The following is a 15179-nucleotide window of genomic DNA, read 5'->3' as shown; positions in this document are numbered from 1 at the left end:
AAGTAAATCTTAGGACACTTAGAGACAATAAATGGAAGAAGGCAGCTCTTAAAGACAAAAAGAAAGCATTGGTCATTGTCTGTTTTCAGTATTAACCTTTGTTATAGGCAGCTATATTTAAGATTGCCATAGTCAAGATTTCTGTTTTTCATGGCTTTTAATTCTTCAGATATAAACCATTCAGATCAATTGAAATCATTTCATCAAGAAAAAGTTTTTTGGGAAAATTTCATCTAAAACAGTCCACAATTTCTGAGAATGTGGCCAGGGGAAATTACACTCTTTTAACTCTTTAAAGAAAAATCTTGTAACTGTTTCACACATGCTCAGGAGAGACTTGTTAAAGTTTGGCAGCTAAATTCTCTGAAAATTTTGTCTGCACTGGGCATAAGAACATCATAAGAACATAAGAACAGTCATACTGGGTCAGACCAAAAGTCCATCTAGCCTGTCAATCGACAGTGGCCAATGCCAGGTGCCTCAGAGGGAGTGAAGCTAATAGGCAATGATCAAGTGATCTGTCTCCTGCCATCCATCACTACCCTCTGACAAACAGAGGCTAGAGACACCATTCCTTACCCATCCTGGCTAATAGCCATTAATGGACTTAACCTCCATGAATTTATCCAGTTCTCTTTTACTCCATCCCCTCACATCTCTCATGTGTGACCTGACTGAGAATGCACCATTCCCACCAAGTGACTGAGCATGCTTCATCCAAGGGCTGCAGGGACAAAGCCTGGCTTTCTCTACAATAGCTCTTCTTGAAGAACTGAGAGCAAGGAGACTTTCTCTTCAACTTGAAGCTCTTCTTCAAGAACTGAGAGCAAGGAGACTTTCTCTTCCGTGTTCTCAGTGCTCCCCCTGCTTGTAAACAGGTAGCATGGAGAAGGAGGAACTAATTGACTGGAATGTAGAAGGATTAGGAACTGGGAATAGGTGGGAGGAAGAGACACAGGACTGGGGCTCAGGGAAAAGAGCTTGGGAGGTAGGAGCAGGAGATGGGGACAGAGGCACAAGCAGACAGGGAAGTTGATGGTATATGGGTGACAGGAACAAGAGAGGAAAGAAGGGCAGGAGCAGGGAGAAGGACATAAGCTGCAGTGGGGAGAGGATATGAGCCATGGATGTGGGAAGGATGGAAGCAGAGATTCTGTGGGAGAAAAATATGTGAGCACATAATTAAAGACTGGACCATAAACATATGCACAAGGGAGGGAGGGGAATTAAAATTGCACACACCCCTTAATTTAAGCATCACCTAACTTTTGAGTGCTTGACTTTGGAACCTTACCTCACTTTGTCTCTCTAATATCCAGAGACCGAGACGGTTACAGCAAAACTGCATATAGCATAATTCCTGTCTCCTGGCAACACTGCCCCATTGTAATTCTTTCTGACTAAATGTCGGTTAGAGAGACAAGGTGGGTGAGGTAATATCTTTTATTGGACCAACTTCTGTTGGTGAAAAAGGCAACGGTGTTCTGTGTACCTTGAAAGCTTGTCTCTTTCACCAACAGCAGTTGGTCCAATAACAGATATTACCTCACCCACCTTGTGTCTGTAGTATCCTGGGACCACACAGCTACAGCAACTCTTCACCTATTAATACAGGGGAGAGCTTGTATCCAAATTAAGACAACAGGAGATGCACCAGTATTGTTTCCCCAAACCTTTCTAGAAGTTTGTGACTCCATGGTTATGTAACTGAGTGCATAATAGGTAGGGGCAATAATTACACAATCCCTCCCAACTGGAAACTGCCTCCTCAGAATGAGTAGTATCCTTTGTTTAGTCACACCCTGCCACATCTGCCTTTTGAAAGGTTGGTCCCTTCAAGAGCTAAATCGCAGATCAGAATAAGAGATGACTCTGGAATTGAGCCTCTTATTTGCTGTGTTTTCAGTGGTTTCTCCCTATAAAACCAAACAGAGCCAATGCAGTAATTTGTTTCAATAGTTATGAAAAATAAACTGACTGAAAATGATATCACCTGTAGGTTAGACCAGGAGGCAAGACTTTTTATTCCCCACTCCAGCAGCTGCTTATTAGAGAACCAGAAAGATATTGTATTTGTTGTGATGCTGCGTCTAAGTGCACAACAAATCCATTATTCATATCTTCCCAAGCTCATAAAGTCATTGAAACAGTGCAGCATGCCTCCTTAAGACCGCCACCCACTCAAAATCCATTTCATTTGGACAAATAATGAAACTCCCACTCTGAAGAAAATCACTTTGAAAACACACTGAAATTCATTTTACTCACTTTAATATTTATGTGCTTATATTTATTGTGTTTCAGCCATTTTGTACTGTTTTCAAAAGTATTTGCTCATTTCATAGATTGAAAGCAATGTCAGTCACATTTAAAATGAGGAAGAAAATCAAGTCAGAAGAGGACCAGGGTACCAATGATGTGTGTAATGGCTCTAAACCAAGTAGATCAAACTGAACCATTAATAAGCTGTATAGATATTGTTGGTGGAACCGCAATAATATATATATATCTTCATGTTAACTTACAATAGCACAGCACTGGTTCCAAACTCTGTGTGTTAGTACTGCATAATATTGGTACAGATTGGAACTCGACATTTTAGCCTATAACCTTCCCCTCTAAAGATGAATACACTCTGGCTTGGAGGTGCTATGGTGATATGAATAAAAAGGGCATCTCTTCCAAAGAAAGAAGATGTGCCACTAACACTCAGCTGCAACTGCATAGCTTGGATTTGACATGCTGCAGTATTTTTATCTACCTCTGCTTTTGATTCAGTCATGTTCTTGTGTGTATCAATAGGAGTAATCGGATGATCTCCAATGGAATTATGTTAACACCTTTTGCGTGGTTTTTGGTGGGTTGCGCATTTGGATGAGGAGTTCGGTGAATGCAAATTGCTGTACAGTTTCTTTTATCCATATTGAGAAATCTGAATGACTCAGATTGCACACTAATCTTCCTGCCTGGGGGTAGGGGAAGAGGGAGGGGTGATGTGAAAACTTCCATGCCATCCCATTGTATCGAGAATCTAGGAATCTGGTGGAATGAAATAGCAGATCACATCTGTCTTCCCCCCATTCATAACCAATATCTGCCCTTGATCACCATTGTGCAGGGCCAGCCTATGGATTTTTGGGAAGGTTAGTGGGTTGATTTTTCTGGAATACATCCCAAAATAAATTACCTCATTTTGTGTGTGAGAAAGAGGGAGTCTTTGTTCCTTCCCTTAGCATCAGGCTATATAACTGGAGTCCAGCTGCTTGTTCCTGTCCATAGGTATACAACTGTTTACATTTCACAACTGAGAAGGCTAGAATCTTGCATTTTAAAACAGTGAGTCATGGTTGTCCTTCATGGAGCCCAAGGTCAACTTTAACAGAGGCCTCAGGAGAGCCCCCTCCAACTCATCAGTGGGGAGAGCCTTTTCCTCTTCAACTTTAAATTCTGCTAAATCATGACAAATTCCTGTAAGAAAGATGTTGCAAATATAGTTTTCAACAGGGCCAGTCTCCCACTATTTAATACAGACTAAGGCTTGGATTTTCGAATGTTCCTAAGGGAATTCTTGAAAGCCAACGGGAGTTAGGCACCTATGAACTATTGAAAATCCCACTAAGTGTTTATCTGCATGTTTAGTCTCCTAAATACTTTTTACAAGCTGGCCCCTAACTAGAGCTCGTTGGGAGTTTTTCAACAAAACTTTCTATTTTTAGACTGAAAACTTGTGATTTGTCAAAACTGAAAATATTTGCAAAACACTGTTGGGTTCAAAGCCCAACTTGAAAAGCTTTTGGTGAAGAACTTCTGAAATTGCTGAAATGCCCTGTTTTGGGATAAAAGGCAAATTCACGGAGAAACTGACAAACATGGACTTTGTCAGCCATTTAGCCAGAGGTGTGAAATTATAGGAAACTTGCTAGATTTATTCTGGTTTAAGAATCTGTTTGGGTTGACAGATGTATGCTGTTTTTACAATTTTCTTCTTGCATCCAGTCAGAGCCGGCTCCAGGCCCCAGCATGCCAAGCGCGTGCTTGGGGCAGCATGTTGCGGGAGCGCTCTGCCAGTTGCCGGGAGGGCGGCAGGCAGCTCCGGTGGACCTCCCGCAGGCGTCCCTGTGGAGAGTCCACTGCAGCTACAGTGGAGTATCCGCAGGCATGCCTGCGGGAGGTCCACGGGAGCTATGGGACTGGTGAGTGGCAGAGCGCCCCCCGCGGCGTGCTGCCGTGCTTGGGGTGGCGAAATGGCTAGAGCCGGCCCGGCATCCAGTAACTGATGGATACATTTTGTAAATCTAAAAATGAATACCAAATCGTGGAGGATAACAGGAGCTATAACAGAAGCATCCATGCAACCAGCTTTATAGCGATTCAGTCTGCTGGAAATAAAGTATAGGAAAGACAGAACATTAAATCTAGAAATGAACTTTCCTGGATATTTTATTTGAAAAACTTAAATACAAAACTTTGGCTGCAGCAGTGTGTCTGGACGAGGTAGGCCTAGAGTAAGCTTAAGGGTACTACAAAGAAAAAAGTCACTTGGGAAGCCCTTTGATCCCTCAAAGTACAAGTCAAGGAAACTTTCCCCTTTATGCTGTTGCCTTGTAGCAACCAGCAGCAATATAAACTTGGCTGGATTAAGGGAGAAACCTGGGTTTAGTCATCCAAGACAAATCAGAAAAAGCAAGTTTTACCTATATGAAAGGAGTGCAAGAGGCCAGAACAAAAAGCAGCTTCAGTACAAGTCTCATAAGAAACACTTACTGAAATAGGGGGGAGGGATAGCTCAGTGGCTTGAGCATTGGCCTGCTAAACACAGGGTTGTGAGTTCAATCCTTGAGGGGGCTATTTGGAGATTGGTCCTGCTTTGAGCAGCAGGTTGGACTAGATGATCTCTTGAGGTCCCTTCAGTGCTGATTTCAGCTGATACTTATTTGAGGATAAGCCCATTGTCCTCAGGGAATGAGTCATATAGTTTATTCGTTTGCTACAGAGCTGCTGGGCAGAAAACATGGTCATACTAGTACTGCAATGTTTCATGATGGTTTAATTACATGTTTTACATCTATTTGTGGTTATTTTTAACTACTTAAGTGGCACCCCCAGTTTCCTTGATGTGGATAGGAGAGGATTACTTCATAAAATAAAGCCAAGATTTTCAAAAGTGGCTAGTTATTTCAGGTGCCTCAGTTTTTAAGTGCCCGATTTGAAATGCATTGAAGAGGTGTGATTTTCATAGAGTGCTCAACCCTAACTATCTGAAAATCAGATCCCTTTCAGGTATGGGCCCCAAAAATAACTAGTCGTGAAAATTTTTTCCTATTATTAATAATATGTTTCCATTCATAATACACAATGATGCACAAATAAGGTATCCACTTTAGCAAACATTTTTGGCCTGATCGTGAGAAGTGCTGAGTCCTGGCAGGTGCTGATGACTTCAGCTGGAGGTGGGAGTGCTCAACTCCTCTGACAGTCAAGCTGTTTCTCTATGGAAGTTTTAAAGCAAGCTGAGCAAATAGAGAGGCCAACTTAGTCGATATTTTAAAAGAAAGTGAAATATCCATCTAAATCTGGTATGAAAAATATGTAGTATATTCTAAGCCTTTTTATCTCACAGAGTATTGTCATTGAACAAGCTAAGGCATTTTTGAAGCTTTTCTTTCCTCCTTTCTCCCCAAAAACGGCAATCCTGGAAACAGAAGTCCTATCATCTATCAGAATAGATACATCTTACTCAGGACCAGCGCTTCCACTAGGTGACCCTAGGCAGTCGCCTAGGGCAGCAGGATTTGGGGGGCAGCATTTTTCCACCCTCAGCGGAAATTCGGCGGCGGGGGGTCCTTCCGCTCCAGGTCTTCAGCGGAAATTCAGCGAAGGGTCCTTCACTTGCTCTGGGACCCACTGCCGAAGTGCCCCGAAGACGCGGAGTGGAAGGACCCCCCCCTCATCACCACTGAATGCTCAGAGGAGGAGCGCTGCCGCCTAGGGCGGCAAAAACCCTGGCGCCGCTCCTGATCTTACTGTACAATAGCCCAGGCTTTCCCAGTCTGCTTTGCCAATGTGCCTCAGCCTCAGGGGCAGGAGTGAAAAACTAGTTGTCTCTCTTCATTATGATCATTCACTCTGATGGCTTTCTGTTGACACTACCAATACAGGCGCTAATTACTGTGGTTGTTTTAGGTCTGGCTCCTGTGAGGGGCTGTGCACTCTGGCCTGGATCCAACAAAGCACTTAAGTACATATCTAACTTTAAATCCTTGATTAGTCCCCCAATCTGCATGCATGAAGTTCAGCACCTCCATAAAGTCTTGTCTATCAGCAGATTTTGCACTGCTTCAGCTATATAGATTTAGAAATCGGCAAAGCTCACCAATGTGGATGCAGTTACACTAATACAAAGCTGCTTTTACTGCATTCAAACTAGAGATTCTACTAATTCAATTATATCAGAATAAAATCACACTCTGAATCAAAAGAGTTAAATCAGTATCAAAACTATGGGTAGACTAGCCCTAAATCTCTGCAAAATTGGAGCTTTAATTTTGTTCTTTTATTTTAACAGAACTTTTATCTTTTTTCTTTTAAAACCAGAAAAGCCTTTATCTGAAACTGAAAGTAATCTAAATAATAGTACTTACCACTTTACATAGCACTTTACATGTTCAAAGAAGTGTAAAATCATTATCTGACTAATCCTTCATTAGGATAATTAGCAAAAGCCTCATTATTAATGTTTCAAGTCATTACAGAACAGGTGACAAAGATTATAGTCAGACACACTTTAGCTTCTTTACACTCTCCTGTTAAAGCCTAATTAGAGTAATGTCAGCCTATATACTTTAGTCATATAAAACAAGTCAAATAATAGTATCTATCAGAAATTATTTTCAGTATTTATTGAAATAAGTTTGGATTCTGAGGACTATTTAAAACACACCATGAGGAAAATAAAGAATTTCACATTTTTTTCAATCTTCTTTTGCTAGGTGTCTCCAATAGACAGTCTTTTTGTGCTAGAAAACACAACAGCCACTGCCATAGTACAGTCTAGACAGAAACAAGCTCAGCAGTCAAAAGAGTGGAAGATAGGGATCCTCATTGCATCTTAGGATAGCAAGAACCATCAAGGAGCCAAGTGCATGTGCAACACATAGCAACCAGTGTTTCTTCAGTGATGCCTCTTGGGAGACTGAGCAGTCTTCTTATTGGGTGCCCACCCAATGCTGGAAACTTTGACTAATATGCATGTAATGGCATGGGCACCCCTCCAGAAGTCTGTTACTATACTTTTCTCCCCACAAAATTACTTGTGTACATTAAGAAATATTGTGTTGCCTTCTGCTTTTATTTCTTGCAATAATATAACTCCTGTCCTTACATTTGTAATCAGCTGAGAAACATAAGTTTTTCAGTCGTGAAGGTAAAGCATGAGCTTTTGGTGCTTCTTTCCTCCAGCACTTACAGAACTCTTGTTTCCAGAGCTGGGAATATCTTTATGTTCTCCAGTCTCATTTCAGAATATTGTTCTGACTAGAGAGTTGCTTTCGCCCAATTAGTTGTAAGTATGCAATCAGCTGAAGACATGTTCACCAAATGCCCCCTCTCTGCAGATATTTGTTTTCAATCTGAATCCTTCCTGAATCATCAGATATCACTAAGGACACAAACAAGGCACTGCCTTCTTTATCTATCCTGGGTGGCTTTTTGTGTGTTCTCTATGCTGTTTAGTCCCATATATTTTCCCTCTCTGAGTAGTGTTCAATGAAGGCATTTTTTCAAATTACAGAAATGCAGCAAGATAATTTTTAGATCAGGAAAAACATACCACGAGCAAAGACCCCGGAAGGTCCAGTAAATTTCCAATACTAACCTCTAGCATCACAATTAGATTATTTTACAGTTCTTTTTTACTGTTTCTGTTGAGCGGGGCATTAAATTCAAATGTTGCTCATGCCCTAAGCTGCTCCGCACAGGTAGATATGGGGCCCCATATGGAGAATGGGATACTATGTGGGCAGAAGGATTGGCCTGCGTAGTGTTCATTGCAAGGGCAGAGCCAAAATAGCATTCTGCATTCCCTCTTCTAGTACTTGGGTAGCTGTTAGCCAACCAAACATATTGCCAGAATTGCTATGACTCCATTGGTTACGTTTGCACCAGATTACATTGTTGTGTAAACAAATGGCCTGATCTTGCTTCCATTGAAATCAATGGGAGTTTTGCCATTGACTTCACTGTCAACCGGGGCAGGGCCAATTATGTTTTTGTCATGACAAGACACTTTATAACTTGATGTCGAAGAATAACTGCCATGTTAAATTCAGCTCCATTCAAAATACAGGAAAAGTATATTTAATTTACACTGCCTATCAGTGTAAATTAAAATTCTGCAACAAGACCAAAATGTAAGCAGTTAAAATTGACTAATATCTTTTTAATGAAAGGAGAAACCGTTTGAACCATCTCAGAACTTTAAGAATGGAGATGTCACAGTTAAATTATGAGATTCTTCAATTTTCATTTTTCTCAAGGAGGTATAACGGAAGACTATAATGATAGTTTATTGCTGACTTGTGAGGTTGCTGAGTCAGAGGAAATGTGTTTATTTATATACCTAGAAAATATTAATAAAACATCATACTATCTTGTGGGGTTTTTCCCCTTGTTGTTTCTAGCAGTTAAGCCTTGGGTTTGATATTAGCAGACTAAAGAGGAAGGGATGGAGGGAAGAGTGGAGAGTTTTTAATTTAACAGTCAAGTCTGCGTTGCTTCAGGGGTCTGTTTCTTTTTACATGCTCAGTTTCTTGTGTACTGGACTGAGGGTTTGGACTGCCAACCTCTCATGATGATAAACTAAGGCCCAGTCCAGTTCCCCCTGAAAGCAATGTCAAAACTTGCATTGTCTTCAGTGGGAGCAGGATTGGATTGCTACTCTAATGTAGCCAGTCTCCAGCCACTGCTTTCCTTACTCCCATGAGTAGTCACACTGAGCTCAATGGGATTGCTGATGTGAATAATGAGAGATTTGGCACTTAATCTTAATTTTACCCACCAGTGTGGTTTAAAAGTGTACAATGAGAAAGCCTAGCCTGTGAATAAGGCAACATAATTGCAGTTGTGAGGCTTATTGACTTGGAGCTAGACTCTGCAAATTGATCTGTGCAGGTAGGACCCCCCCCTGAACCAGCACTGAAGTCAGCGGACTGCCCACACAGATCCATTTGCACAATAGAGCACCATAGATGTTTGTTCCAGGATTTTGAAGATGAAAATACTTTAAATTCTGAGTATTATTAATATCAATTATTTATACAACCAATTATTTGATCATCATTTTATTTCTAAGTGTATGGAAATTTACATTAGAGAAGAGAATTTCTTGTTTACAAAAATAATAATAAGCACTTATGTACTCCAGCACTTTTCTTCTTCAAAGCACTGTACAAACATTAATTACACAGTGACTGTAAACTGAGTATTTCAGATTAGAAGATAACTTCATTTTATTGAAGGGAGGTAATGAAGAATATATTGGTATTGAGCTGAATGGGTCATATTGGCAATATTATACACCTCTGAACCTTTTGCTAAGACCAATATGTTTTATAGCGGATATGTCCCCGCTCATCAATGTCTTATGACACCCTGGTTATGTTAGTGAAATAATGGGTCAAGAAAAAAAATCATTGTCATAAGTGATGGTAGGCACTTTTTACTGAATACTAGTAGTTTTATATTCTTGACATGAATAATTGGATGTGTCATGTGTGAAGCTACCTAGAAATAAAATAGAGGTAATAAAATATAAAGACGTGATAGGATGTATTTATAACATCATAAAACTGGCATTTTAACGTCTCAGGCCAGCCCATTTGCTATACTTCTTTTTGATCTTGGCTAGAAAGGTTCTGTGCCTGATTTAAACACGTTTGGAGATAAAGTCACATAGTGGGTAACTATAGGGTGTGTTTCTGTTGGTGGTATTCTCCTTTTAATTGGTCCAATTCTATCAGTTTAACAGGGTTGAGATTGGTGTGTGATCTTGCAAAATTTTCACAAAACTACTGTATGTAGATTATTTGGTAATCATGTTGTGGTGCAAATTTCCCACACTGCAAAGGCAGTTCAAATGGTAGGATGTTATATGATAGATATGAAAAGGGAGTTCCGTGTTATTTTCCATATTATGATTTGAGAAAACAATTGTTAGGAAAGATGCTGCTCTTTGAGGCATACTGTTTAGCACGTTATTTAAGTTCCTTTTTTGAATCAAGGCTTAATATGGCATTGGAATAAGATAAGTTGCATGTGTATTATTGCATAATTAAAGTGTGTTGCTGCTTCATGATCTTTTTTTCAATTGTCACTTACTATACAAGGCCTCATTTTAAGATTAATTTTTCCATTTATTTTAATCGTTTCTTTTATTTAAAAATCTGGTGCAGTTGATTCTATTTTTTAAATGGATACACCTTCAATTGCCAGCCTGTGTTGATTCATTAGCGTGAACACAACCATCAGCTGATCCCTTTGCACTTAATATCCTACAGCTAGGGTATTTCTATTTTCAAAAAGAGACCATGGGAACTTGCTGCTCTGAGCAGCAAACCCAGAATGGTGGCTGCAGGTAGGTGTGATGGAATTACATGGCACATAATCTATGGCTCACTAGACTTTTAAACTGACAACAATGTGTGTGTAAGGTGATAGCTGACAAAGTAGCAAGGTGTTGGAGTCTTTGGCAAAGTGCTAATAAAGTGCTTAGCAATTTTTACTGAGTGGTATTTGAACACTATCACAATTGCCAAGCCCAAATATTCAATAATCATGAGTCAGGACCTCCCCCCAAATCAACATTTTTAAAAAAAAATTAACAAATTTTGGGTTATTTCCATTTGCCTTCTGTTTTTTTTACGGTACACCGGGGTCACATTTGTAATCTGTTTTCTGCTAACATGAGGGCTAAAAACTTACTTTAAAAAAATGAAAGCTGAGATACTCATGTATTCATATGACTCCGGTGGCTGGGGCTTTAAGGAAATTGTTAGGTTGGTACAAATACCTAACATTCTAGGAATAGGTGGTTTCCTCTATTTTCTGAGCTACCCGAAAATTTCTGAATCTAAGCCCATCTATAATGAGTGTTTGCTTTACTAAGAAAGGATTCTGTTCTTTGTTTCATCAGGCTATCTCTGGAGCAACTAGTTTTAAAACAGTGGAGTTTCTCTGGATTTCTTCACATGTCAAAAGTGTAGAATCCAGCCCACTGTGTACAAGATGTGCTAGAGTCGGTTGGTATATTGCTTCAAACCAAGTTTTTCTTTGCCACAATAGAACATCTAGACAAAAGTTTTCCCTTCAAACAAGAAGGGAGCTTGTATGCAAGAAATGCACTCTCATTTAAATTATCTCTTGGCTGGAAGGGAAGATGAGTTTGTTTTATATAGCAGTCAGAGGTGCTCAGAAATGTCAGTCAGTCAGTTACCAGAATGGTAAATTAAATCTGGAGCGTCAGAGAGCTCTCTCATCACTGCACATTGGTTTGGAGGTTGCAGAGAGAGAGAGAGGTGTATCAAACCTAAGTGTTTATGTGCTTGATGGAAATGTACAACTCATTTCCTTCTCTTCCATTGCTGTTACTGTCTGTCACTTTAGTCCATTTTCACCTTGCTCAGGGATTCTGAATGGGACCTCCCTGCTCTGGCATCTAATTAATCTCTCACAAGTCTGTTCTTGCAGCCAGTCTGCCTGGGATGCCCCATTTTAGGCCTTATGAACTCATGAACAATACTCTTCCTCCCCCTCTCCACGCATCTATTATGCTGTCCTATTCCACAAACAGATAAGATGTAGTTTTCAGCTACTTTTTGGGAAGAGCGTGATTTAAATCATCTTATTATATTACTGTACAGAAGTATATCCCCCAAAACATGCTTGTGCTCGTTCTCGCTCTCTTCTTTCTTCTAATGAAATATAATGTTACATTAAGATATAAACTGGCCTAAATTTTCAAAAGTTCCAGGTGGGCATTTAACATCACCAGTCAGTCTCTTACATGGTTCTCAGAGAAAGTGCTGAGTACCCACCATCTGAAAATCAGTTTCCCTTAAGGCATATCAGCTTGGGTACCCAAAAATCACTAATCACCATTGAAAACAGAGATGTACATACGCCCACATGCATGTATATCTGTCCTGATGGTTAAAGCAGTGTAACCATGGGGAATATAAAACATAATAAGTTACTTTATCACTGCATAACAAATAATCGTGAACATCAGACAAACTATGCAGTAATCTCTAAAAGCCAGGAAGCTACATGTATGAAATAAATAACAGATTCTTTAACCTGGATCCTTATTACAAAATAACACATACTATACTATAAATAGTATAAAATATATAGTATAATGTAATATCTATAATAGAATAATATGTACAATATACAGTGTATTTGAAATATATTTCCTGGGTAAAATTTCCATTTTGGAAGCAGCTACACACACATACTCCCCTATACACCTTCTTCAGAGACAATACTGATCTTCAGATGTGGAGCAACATATACGCTCTAGTCTGGAAAATGGAAAAGAGTCTTAAGTAAGTCTGGGAACTCGCTTTTCTCTGGCAGAACAGTATGAGCCTCTGGCAAGCCTCTTTAAGCTCTAGTGCTCTGCATCTGATCTCCAATGTTTTTAGTACAAAAAAACCCTGCAACAGCTCTATGAGTCTTTGGCATCATGCAGGAATGGACAAAAATCACAAAATCTTTAATTCCCTCTGCTGAGAATTCCCTCAAGAGAATGCTGTAAGAAATTTGGCCTTTTCCAGTTGCCCCTTCCCTCCCACCCACCCACCCACACACACCCTCCAGTAATCTAATTTGCCAGCCCAATGTATTCAGTGGCCAGCTCAGAACTGGTGTGTTTTTAGCTATTAAACCAAATGTGCAATGAATAAAATACTGAACTAACGCTTCAAATTACAGTGGGTAGTTGTGGGTGGCTGCTTTCGGTTAGCATGCTAGTTTATCTGCCACTCTTTATTTGAGGCACTAGGACATACAGGACAGAACTGATTATATTACTAACTGTAAAATTCTGGCAGGGGGGAGTTGTGTTGTAAATTAATCCTTTTGAAACCTTAAACTGGCTTGACAAGCAAGTAAGAATGCAACAACTCGATATGGGCAAAAAAGAATTGTGCTTTGGGGTTTTCATAAGCTCATTATCGTTCCCATCCAAACTGTTCCAGAAGTAGAGGTGCATTCTGGAAACCCTAAAATTCCAGAGCAGAAGAGAGTTGGTTAAATGTTTCTAGGTTGGACTCATCTATGCTTACCCCTTCCCATGCCATTCTCCTGACCATCACCAATCCAAATCTCGATCATTGGTAAAGCAAAGTATATAATAAAAATCAAATCAAATCAGTATTTTGAACACTTCTGAACTGAGACGCTTATTTCACAGCATCTCAGACGTATAGGGGTGAAAAGGACCTCAAGAAATCATTGAGTCCTGTCCCCTGTGCTGAGGCAGGACCAAGTATACCTACACCACTCCTGACAGGTGTTTGTCCAACCTGTTCTTAAAAACCCTCCAGTAATGGGGATTCCCCAACCTCCCTTGGAAGCCTGTTCCAGAGCTTATCTACCCTGATAGCCAGAAAGTTTTTTCTAATATCTAACCTAAATCTCTCTTGCTGCAGATTAAGTTCATCATTTGTTGTACTTCCTTTAGTGGACATGGAAAACAATTGATCATAGCCTCTTTACAACATCCCTTAACATATATGAAGATGGTTATCAGTTTCCCCTCAGTCTTCTTTTCTCAAGACTCAATGTGCCCAGTTTTTTTAATCTTTCTTCATTGTAGAGCCATAGTTTGTATAAATGCTCTTTGGCATATTAGTAAGGTGGTAAGTTATTTTGCTGTCTTTTGATCTTTTTCTCTCCAGTGCAGTGGGTACCTCTCAACCTTTCAAAAGTTCAAATAACTCTATAGAAAGCATAGGGAACCTTTTGATGATGGTTGTTTTAGCCTGTGCTATAAACCTTCCCCTATGTACTAACTTCTCTGAAAATAGTACTGAGACAATTAACTCCATTTGAGTTCTCTTTTACTGCCATTGTCTTCTAGACTGCTGATTCTCTTTAATGGCAAGAGTTATATTTCTGTCATTGTTTTCTTTTATAGTGAGAGATGCAGATGCACCATGCGTGGACATAAGGATTCGGTCAATAGTATAGAGTTTCTTCCATTCTCCAACACCATTCTCACCAGCTCTGCAGACAAGACCCTATCTCTCTGGGATGCCAGAACAGTGAGTAATATGTGGTTTGGGACTCTTTCCGAATGTACGGAAGTTAGTGGCACTGTGCAAATACAATGGTTGATCAATGAAAAGAAGTTTAAAAGCTGGTGTAGAAAATCAAGTGTGTTGTTAGGGGATTTGGCAGTAGTATACAGAGCCATTCATCTTCAGGTATTATTTACTGACCAAAAAGTTATGACCATGTAACAGCTCTTTGGGGGACCTCTGAAATGTGTTGTTCATCTAAGTACATTTGCTAATACGCAGATATGAACATCACAGGAACAACAATCACACCTAGCATTAATTGTTGTCCTTACTAGCATTCTTAGCAGAAAGGCTGAGGGCTGAATTCCACCCTTATAAATGCCAACTGCAGAATGGAGTTGAGAACAATGGTAAGACTGTGTGTGGAAGACTGCCCTGCTACAGCAATGCTGTATTTATTCTGCAAATAGAACAGTTGACAGTATCTGGTTCATAAGCATTAAAATTGACTTTAAATTATTTATAAAGAAAATTTAGCAGTGAAAAATGGTTGGGGGTCAGGGAGGAATAGAGGACACAATAACGTGTAGGTCTAATATGTTTTCTTTTTGAGGGAATGGCCTTCATAACTCACTGCTGACCTCTCGTGAGTTATGGGTCATTCTCTCAAAAAAGGGAATATATCGCTGCGGATACTGGCTGAAAATATACATCTCTCCCTCTTATTCTTCCCTATTCTCACTTTTTCCTGTGTGCATAAACGCCTGGAGTGATAGGCATTCACATAGTACAGAATGATGCATGATGTTTGGTACGTTGCAACTTCTTGATCTCTGTTGCTTTCAGTCAGCACCACAATTTAAATGTCTAATCCTC

At 39.9% G+C, this 15179-nt stretch overlaps 1 protein-coding gene across 1 annotated transcript in view; it reads left to right on the top strand.

Annotated features, from left to right (window-relative positions):
• The window catches only part of SPAG16 (sperm associated antigen 16), an 844823-nt gene that overhangs the window by 581373 nt on the left and 248271 nt on the right, over positions 1-15179 (top strand). Inside the window, 1 exon segment of the mRNA XM_030579560.1 lies at positions 14198-14324. Within this exon segment, the coding sequence (XP_030435420.1) occupies positions 14198-14324 (127 nt within the window).

This window comes from Gopherus evgoodei, chromosome 11 (genome assembly GCF_007399415.2).
Source record: "Gopherus evgoodei ecotype Sinaloan lineage chromosome 11, rGopEvg1_v1.p, whole genome shotgun sequence".
Taxonomy (NCBI): domain Eukaryota; kingdom Metazoa; phylum Chordata; order Testudines; family Testudinidae; genus Gopherus; species Gopherus evgoodei.
Note: the sequence above shows the minus strand (reverse complement) of the source record. Positions and strands in the feature narration are given on the sequence as shown.